General features: G+C 32.5%; 1 protein-coding gene across 1 annotated transcript; it reads left to right on the forward strand.

The window, feature by feature from the left end:
• The first annotated feature begins 355 nt into the window (after positions 1–355).
• LOC136983130 (uncharacterized) lies at positions 356–1,998 on the forward strand. The gene is made up of 3 exons (XM_067279766.1): positions 356–473; positions 614–1,420; positions 1,538–1,998. Exons 1-3 carry the CDS (start codon positions 356–358, stop codon positions 1,996–1,998), a joined length of 1,386 nt encoding a protein of 461 aa, XP_067135867.1.
• The last annotated feature ends 7,672 nt before the right edge of the window (positions 1,999–9,670 follow it).

The raw sequence follows: 9,670 nt of genomic DNA on the forward strand, positions 1-9,670 counted from the left end.
ATAAAAAGATTGTTAATAATTAAAAAATAAAGTTATTAAAATAAATTGTTTATTCGAATTTATTAAACTTGTAGATAATAGTACATATTCAATCACTACTCAACCGATCTACATAAGACAAGGGATATTCCAGGGTCATTCTCTCTCTCCACTGTTGTTCTGCTTGGCTATAAACCCGCTTTCATTCATACTAAATAAGTATGAAAGGAAAGGCTATAAACTGAAAGATAGTATCTGGGTTAATCATCTTTTATATATGGATGACCTTAAGGTTTATGCAAATAGTAGAAATAACCTAAAAGTATTATTGGAAAGCGTCGAGATTTTTGAAGCGTCGAGGACAAGTGATATAGGGATGGCGTTTGGACTGAATAAATGCAAAGTAATACATATAACTGCAGGACGCAGAAGCAGTGCAGTAGGAGAAGGACATATACTACTGAATGGAGAAACTTTCGACCAACTTGCAATAGGTAATAGATACATATATTTAGGAGTGCATGAATCAGGAAAAATAGAGCATAGTATTATTAGGGAACAGATAACAAAAGAATATTTTAAAAGGATTAAAAAACTTTTAAACACACACCTTAACTCACGTTATCAAATAAAGGGTATAAATACGTATGCTATCCCGGTCTTTACTCATTCGGTATAAGCAACTATAAAAATAGTGACCTAAAGAAAATAGATGTTAAAACACGAAAGCTACTAGCAGTAAAAAAAGTACATCAGCAAAAAGCAGAAGTAGAAAGGTTGTATTTGCTAATAAATCAGGGAGGAAGAGGACTATTAAATATAGAATACATGTATAAAGCACAAATAGTTAAATACAACCAATACCTAAAAGAGGAAAGTGATCATCTGATTAAAGTAATAGTAAAGCATGATATAGGCAGGGATAAATACTCAATAATAAAAGAAGCACAAGAGATAGAAGGTGAATTACATCTACCACGAGGAAATACACATACAGATGAAGAAATTAAAAAATCAATAATAAAACGGCATAATGATGTATGGAGAAACAAACAATTACATGATCAATTTCCTAAAAGGGTATTGGATCAGGGCAATATAGACAGAGAGCTTGCATTTGAATGGATTAAAAAGCAACAAATAGCCCCAAGAGTTGAATCATTAATATTTGCTATTCAGGAGCAAGCTGTAATGACACGACAATATCAACGTGACATATTAAAGGAGCCACTGGATGGGAAATGTCGCCTTTGTACGACCAAAGACGAGACCACGCAGCACATTATATCAGGATGCGAAAAATTGGCGGAGACTTGTTATGTAAAACGTCATAATAACCTTGTCCAGTACGTCTACTGGTGCCTGGCCCGAAAACATAAAATAGAAGTTCCTAACCAATGGTGGAAGGAAACATTAATCCAGCCACAAGTTAAAGAAAATTGCACGGCCAAGATCTTATGGGAAACTGATGTCACTGTATCTCACAATAGACCGGATTTAATTTATGTTGATAAAAATTGCAATAAAACATTCTTAATAGATATAACTGTATAATCAGATTACAACATTGGTGCTAAAGAAATTGAAAAATTAAGTAAATATCATCTTTTGAAATCTGAAGCTAGCCGTCTATGGAATACACAGATAACTGTCATCCTTATAGTAATAGGAGCAACAGGAATAGTAGCAAAAACCATAAAGAAATACATAGATCAATTAGAATCCAACATTGACATCAGCATTCTTCAGAAACAGGCAGCCATACACACATCCCTCATACTCAGTAGAGTGCTTGATAATACTATCTTTGTGGTCAACACACCAGATCCAGTCAAGCATAATATGCAGCAATCTCAAAACATACAGCAATCTTCAGACACGCAGCAATTATCAGATAGGCATCATTCATCAGTTAATCCAGAGTTACCCAATACGACTGTTGAGACTAGTACACAATGCTCATCTGGAAACCTTTTAAGAAGAGGAAAAGGGAGGAGAAGAGGAACTACTTGCACTTAAAGTGCATCTAATGCAATAAAGGGGTGGAAACAGATACCTTCTTTTCTGTGGGTTACGGGACGAGGTATTTTTTACTCCGATGTAAATCGTGCAGAAATAAAATAATAATAATAATAATCAGTGCAGAGCCCAAACAGTTAGGAATTGAAAGTTGAAATTTGGTACACAGTTAGGGTACGTCACGAGAACGCACACTAAGAAGGGATTTTTTGAAATACCTCTTCATGGTGAAGAGGGACAGGATTAAGGCTTAACACTTCCATCAACAATGGAAGTGTTACGTAACAATGGAATTGTTAAGAGAAAGCGACGTGCAAGACGCAGATGCAGTTTTTTTCGTTTTTGCGGGAAATCGAACATATTTTTAGACCCATCTAAAAATTCTGTAATTAGTCTGGAAACAGGGAAGACCTAATTCTTGCATTCTGTGAAAACGGGTAAGGTTGACTATTACGTAATAATCTTCATTTTCGTTAAAACGGTTAGGAGTTGAAAGTTGAAATTTGATACACAGTTAGGGTACCAAATTTAAGTTCTAAAGTGTTAAGCAAGGGCGTCGCCAGAGGGGGGCAGAGGGGCAGTTGTCCCTCCCTAGACATGCGAAAAAAATTATTTAAATGCTAAGTCATTTATTGCCCGATTTATAATTCCCGCGCGAAAAACCCAAGAAGATTATGTTTTAATTAAAATAATAGTCTTAAGCTTCTTAAAATTTATGAATCGTTTTTATTTTACCTACATACAATTCATATCCTCTATCAATTTATATCATCTTGCCCCCCCTGGCCCATTGGCTGGCGACGCCCTTGGTGTTAAGTAACAATGGAAGTGTTAAGTAACAATGGAGAACAAGAGAAAGCGACCTGCATGATTTACGGGCTCTGGAAAAAAAAAAAAAAAAAAAAAAAAAAAAGAAAAAGAGTAATATGCTAGAACATATTCGATTTTCAAATTTAAACAGATTAGTTCGGTTTTTCTCGACCTTTTTTCTTTAGAACATTCGATGAAAATCGAACGATATAATCAGAACACGTCGTGAAAATCGAACAATATTAGAACATTCGAGTTTTAAATTTGAACTTTCTTTCGAATACTTAGTTTGTTGATAAAATTACTCTTTTTCTTTTGTGACTATAACTTAATAATCTTAATTACCGCTATCGTTACTTTTGCCCGAGCAACGCCGGGCCTACCTGCTAGTAATTATATATTTTGGACCTAAGGTTTTTAGGGTTTCATTAAAAAATTTATTTTTGTTAAAATCTTTCTGTAAAACTAGCTGACCCGGCCACACGTTGTTATGGCTCAAAATGTATCTATTATAAATGTATAACACTTCCCCGTAGGGGGAATTTCAAAAAATCCCTTCTTAGTGTACATTCTCTTGACTTACTCTATTAAAACGCAATCAAAAACGCATCTAAAATAGTATAATAAAAGCCGAGTTCTTCACAGTAAGCCTTAATCCCGTCACTTTTCCCGCTGGGGAATATCGAAAAATCCCTTTTTAGTGTATATTCTGTTGACGTAACCTATTAAAACGCAATTAAAAACGCAAAAAACCGCACGTAAAATAGTATAATAAAAACCGAGTTCTTCACAGTAAGCCTTAATCCCGTCCATCTCCCCCCACTGGGGGGAATTTCGACATGTATATTATATAAACACACGTGCGTATTCGAATGCAACGGTAGAAACAAACGAACGTTATATTTTATTTATGCTTATAGAAAATGATCTGCTTCAGTCCATTCTCACAGAAAAGCAGAATGCCTCACAGAAAAGCAAACTTAGGTCGTCAGAAGGTAGCGCCATCTGTTGGACATAAAAGCTTTAATCCATATATAAATATATTTTTGAAAGGGGGGAAATGGTGTAGGGGTATAAAAAATAGATAGTAGCCGATTCTCAGACCTACTGAGTATGCATACAAAATTTGGTAAAAATCGGTAAAGCCGTTTCGGAGGAGTACGGTAACAAAAATTGTGACAGGAGAATCTCTTATATATAAAATTCTCGTGTCACAATGTTAGTTACCGTACTCCTCCGAAACGGCTTTACCGATTTTTACCAAATTTTATATGCATATTCAGTAGGTCTGAGAATCGGCTACTATCTATTTTTCATACCCCTACACCATTTCCCCCCTTTCAAAAATATATTTATATATGAATTAAGGCTTTTATGTCCAACAGATGGCGCTAACTTCCGACGACCTAAGTTTGCTTTTCTGTGAGAATGGACTGAAGCAGATCATTTTCTATCTATCTATATAAATAAAATATAACGTTCGTTTGTTCCCACCGATTCCTTTGAAATTTTGACACAACGTTGCATTCGAATACGCACGTGTTTTTTTATAATATACATGTCGAAATTCCCCCCAGTGGGGGGAGATGGACGGGATTAAGGCTTACCGTGAAGAACTCGGCTTCTATTATACTATTTTACGTGCGGTTTTTTGCGTTTTTAATTGCTTTCTAATAGGTTACGTCAACAGAATATACACTAAAAAGGGATTTTTCGATATTCCCCAGCGGGAAAAGTGACGGGATTAAGGCTTACTGTGAAGAACTCGGCTTTTATTATACTATTTTAGACGCGTTTTTGATTGCCTTTTAATAGGGTACGTCAAGAGAATGTACACTAAGAAGGGATTTTTTGAAATTCCCCCTACGGGGGAAGTGTTATACATTTATAATACATACATTTTGAGCCACAACAACGCGTGGCCGGGTCAGCTAGTTATATATATAAGATTATGCCTAAATATTATGTAAGATAGGGAAGGGGAGGGGTATCAAAGAAAATATTACGGTTTATTACACAGGGGTGGGTGGAGGTCTAGTACGTAATTTATGGATGGCCCCTAAACTGCAACTATATATAGCTTAAAGAAACAGAAAGATAAGTTTTTGAACTTTTACAGTAACGGTGATGATCAAAAACTAATGAAAAATAAAAAAAACACACATTACATAAAGCAAAAAACGAAAATCTTGACCGTGTGATGATTGAATGGGTTCAACAACGAAGTGAAACTTGCCATTGATTGGTTAGTCATGAAACATAATAGAAAATACCATGAAGAACTAAACATTGAAGTTGAATGTGAATATTCGGAAGGCCGGCTGCAGAAATTTAAAAAGCATTAAAATAGCTGAAAATCTGTAATGAAAAAGCTTCTACTAATTAGAATGCAACTGAACGCTACATTGAGAAATTTGTCAATATGGTATCTGTGAAAACCTTAGTTTAGTTTTCCAAGATCCAAAAACAAGTTGTAATGTAATGTTGCATGTACTGTACATTATGTATATTTTTAGATGTTTTTCATAGTTTTAGCCAGTTTATGTTTGAAGTTTTACTGTATTCATTACTTAAAAAGTATGCTAGTAATTTTATGGCCTATCTTTATCTCACATCATTTACTACACTTTCGCTTTTTCTAGCACCTTGTCAATGTGATGTGAGAATCACATAAACTATTGATATAATATTATTTATAGCCTTCATTTACCCCATTCATTGAGAATATTTGTAAGGTTCATTGCAGAGACCCTTCTAGTCGGAGCGTGTGTATTTTGCATAAATCTGAAATATGAGAAATTTTTAAGTCAAATATGTGTTAACTGTAAATTGTATTGATATCCCTACAGTAGGGGTATCCATAAACTAAGCACATATGATTAAGAAAATTTGGAAAAGAACAAGTATTCAGACTTACAGTACTCATCATATCAAAACTAACATAATAGCTAGCATGATTAATAGTAACGGTATAACCAATTTCATTCGTTCGGTGCTAATACATGATTCAACATAAATTTGAATTGCGTAATTATATTGTTATTTTGTTACTGCATATTATTTCAACAGATTTTAAAAACAGGAGTAGCTTTGTGATTTCTATAAGTTCTTTTACGTATTAGAATAATAAACTTAACGTTCCGCCGTTGCTATTCTGTTATCCTGGGACAGAATCCCTAGTGTGATAGCACTGACTGTAGTGTATCATTTATTTCTTAGGGCTGCTGATTAGTGTTTCACGTGTTTTATGCAGTTATGTTAGTCATACTAAATAACAAACATTTATTACATATAATACAGTATTAAATTATATACATATTACATTGTATTTGTAGGCATATTTTTAGCACGAAATACAGCTAAGAAAATAAAAAGAGAATTTATTTTGAAGATCAGGAACAAATAAATCCATTTTATTTTGTTTGTTATCGGAAAATTTGTTTGGTTTTATAACAAATTTTAGGAACGAATTATGTTCGAATATCGAGGTTTGACTGTATATATTTATATAATATGAAAGTTATATGATAACAATGTAAGAATTGTATGCACTACATAATTCAAATATTAAATTTTAATCTATTTTAAGAACGATATAAGATTTTATTGACTTTGGAAGAAGTAGAGTGTAAATGCCTTGTGGAAGCTGCCAGTTCTTATGAAGAGATAATCGAATAGCTTCAAGATGTTTCAGTCCGGAAGGATACAACGATCGTTGCACTAGTTGGGGTAAGGCCCCGTCTCTTCGGCTATCTTGACCAATTCGTAACTGCTCGATGCGTTGTGATCGAACAGTATCCTAACGTTTATAATCCTCAGATCGACTTAAGGTATACATCTTAAGAGATTATCTGACGCAGATCTGAACTTCTGCAAACAGTCTGGTGTCATTCAGTTAGCAACTCGAGATCGAACAAGTGACGTAGAGCGATACCAGCCACAGAAATAGAATCAATAGCAATAAGAGAGTCTGATTTTGTCCAAAATAGCAAGAGTAATCGGAACTGTAATTCCAGATAGCAAAAACACACGAATGGATTCTATTGTTATAATACAATGATCTGAGAATGGTTAAAAAATAATAGAAATTCGTGATTGTCGGTATAACATTGTATAGTTTTCTCGAATAAATCCTTAAAATGATAATAGATAGGATAAAACTCGCACAGAATATCAGCGACTAATGAGTGTGCAATATATACGAAACACACACGTACCAAGTGATTGAGTACCATCTAAGAATCGAGTGTAGATACGAAACTGAAATGTATCTTGATATAGTTGACATTCGTTCCTGTAAATATTCAAAGCATTCTAAAATTCTAAATATCACCTGCAATCCGGTTAAAATGAACACATTTATTATAAGAACAAACGTTTTCAACTGTTTTTATTATGGATTCGGATTATGGAATAATAAAACAAATTTCAAAAAAAAAAAAATTAAATAAAATAGAACTCATTAAACATGTGTGGTTGTCTCATGGGTGAAAGAAAGATGAAGAAAAATAAAACGAAATCAAAATAAAATACAAAAATAATACGAACAATTATTTATTGTTACATCGTCACAATGCCGGGCTGCAATTTTTAATCATATTTTTAATTTATTTTATTTAAAATATATGCTCTCCACCTCAAATTAGCAGTGTCTTTCCCCTGTATATCATACTTTTCCTTTAACAATAGAGTCGTGTAGTAGATCCAGTTCCACCAGCTGTTTTTATTTGCACGCGAATCTTATAGTGTATTTTGCATTTTGATTTTCACTAAAAGTAATAATCCCATATACATTTTAATATCCTTTTTAAAGACTGCATAAAATGACTTCAAAATTTAAAATTTTTCTGTATACAGTGATTTCATGAATTATTCCCTACTCACATTTTGCGAAGAACTTACTCAGATATATGAAATGTAAAATTTTTTCTCATATTTATTTAGCAAGAAATCAACTAATATACGAATTTATGAATAACATTTGAGATTAACTCGAAATTAATTATTCTTTCTAGAATTAAATGCGTAGGAATATGCTGCCATCTGTTACCAACTAACTTAATTAATTGAATTACTAAAACTTTATGTACCTTTTTTACAGTTTTTTAATTTTTTATTTTTTGATATTATGTAATAACGTAGTTGTTTTCAAAATTATTCTTTTATTGTCTTTTACTTTTAACGAGTAATCTGCTCAAATTTTTCAAATGAAATTAATTTAATCAGTTGCATTAATGCTTATTTTTCTTAAGTCTACTAATTATTGACGTTGATGGGATATTAATATTTTAAGAATTGTAATATTTTTAAATCAAAATATAGAAATTTTTAATAGATAACTGAAAATATATAGTATCATGATATACAGTATTAATTAGATTTGTTATTATATAATACAGGTTTCATAAAGAGGTCGCGAAAAGTAATTCATTGTATAGAGGGAAAGAGGAAAAGTGGTATCTATGTAAAATTTTGTATTATATTAGTGACATACGAATTTATTCTTATAAACCTACTTTGATAGTCACGTGAGTAAATTATCAGTTAGAAAATTTTTGCAGAACTTTTTAAAATAATTTCTTCAATGACAGGGAGATTCGTGAACTATTGTACACATAATTAAAGGGGAGGGAGTTTATTAAAAGTACCGTATGCCATTGTATACAACTGAAACGGAAGGCGTCAAAAGTGGCTCAAAACTTTACACATTATTAATGTTGGTTCTAGTAAATCAATCATGAAAAATTTCATTTAGATATACCATATATTTAACTGTTAATTTTTAAAAGTTTTATTTTTGCCATTATATAACAAGAATGAGTTTTTAAGATATTGTCCGTTTATTTTTAGAGTGACATATTGTCAACTTGCTGGCAAGTTAAACGTTTTCTCAATTTTCTTCAAATGATTTATCATACGATCATTTTCTCTTTCTAATTTTAAAGAATGTGTACAGTGTAGGAAGCGATTTGAAACGTTCTAAATTTTTCTAACTCGCCATTATCTGCCAGAACTTTAAATAAATTTCTGTTCGGTTGAGCATTCCATACAATTCTGGATACAAACATACAGTATATTAGCCCATGTGTGAATAAAAAGTATACTCGTTTGTGGGTCTATAAAGTACCGTACAAAGCAGTTGAATACATAGTACGGTGCCCTATGCAACACTCCAGAAACAAAAATGAATCATTCTGTTACTCAAAGGTTGAGACCCTAGCGTTACGTAACGTTTTTGTAAACAATCCATCCTCTTGTAAAATTTCGTAACGTTTACCTGAACATCCATATTTTCGTTGAGTAATTTATGGACAATCTCATTATATATAAAGATTAATTAATATTATGTTAGCAGGCTTTATTTTAATTATTTATGTATATAATTAATATTGCTCGGGCCGCTGTTCACCATCCCTAGCGAACGGTATTAATGGCAAAATTGTCGTTGTCTATGTAATCTTTAATGTGCGTTGACAATCAAGAAGTTCATCAGGAAAACATATTAACATGCCAAAAATTTATCTTCATTTCACGTGTGGTACAAAAAGGCATTTCGGTATTTATATTTCTTATCCAATTTGTAACGTGATACATTGACTGGGTTGTATCAACCTGCCTCTTTGAATGTTGATCAAAATTGTAACTGTTTTTATCTTTTTACGTAAATATTGCACTGTAGTCATTTTAATCTACCAGTATCGTTTCTACAATGTAAGAACTGCTACTAGATCGGGAATGCCGTGACTATTCATATGAACATTGGAATAAGCAGAGTGCCAAATAGTGCCAATGGGATGGAAAGAGTAAAAAAAAAACTAAAATATTAATGTTTGCATATAATTGCGATATGCTAATATCTTAA

Source organism: Centruroides vittatus, unplaced genomic scaffold (genome assembly GCF_030686945.1).
Source record: "Centruroides vittatus isolate TY-2023 unplaced genomic scaffold, ASM3068694v2 contig_876, whole genome shotgun sequence".
Taxonomy (NCBI): domain Eukaryota; kingdom Metazoa; phylum Arthropoda; class Arachnida; order Scorpiones; family Buthidae; genus Centruroides; species Centruroides vittatus.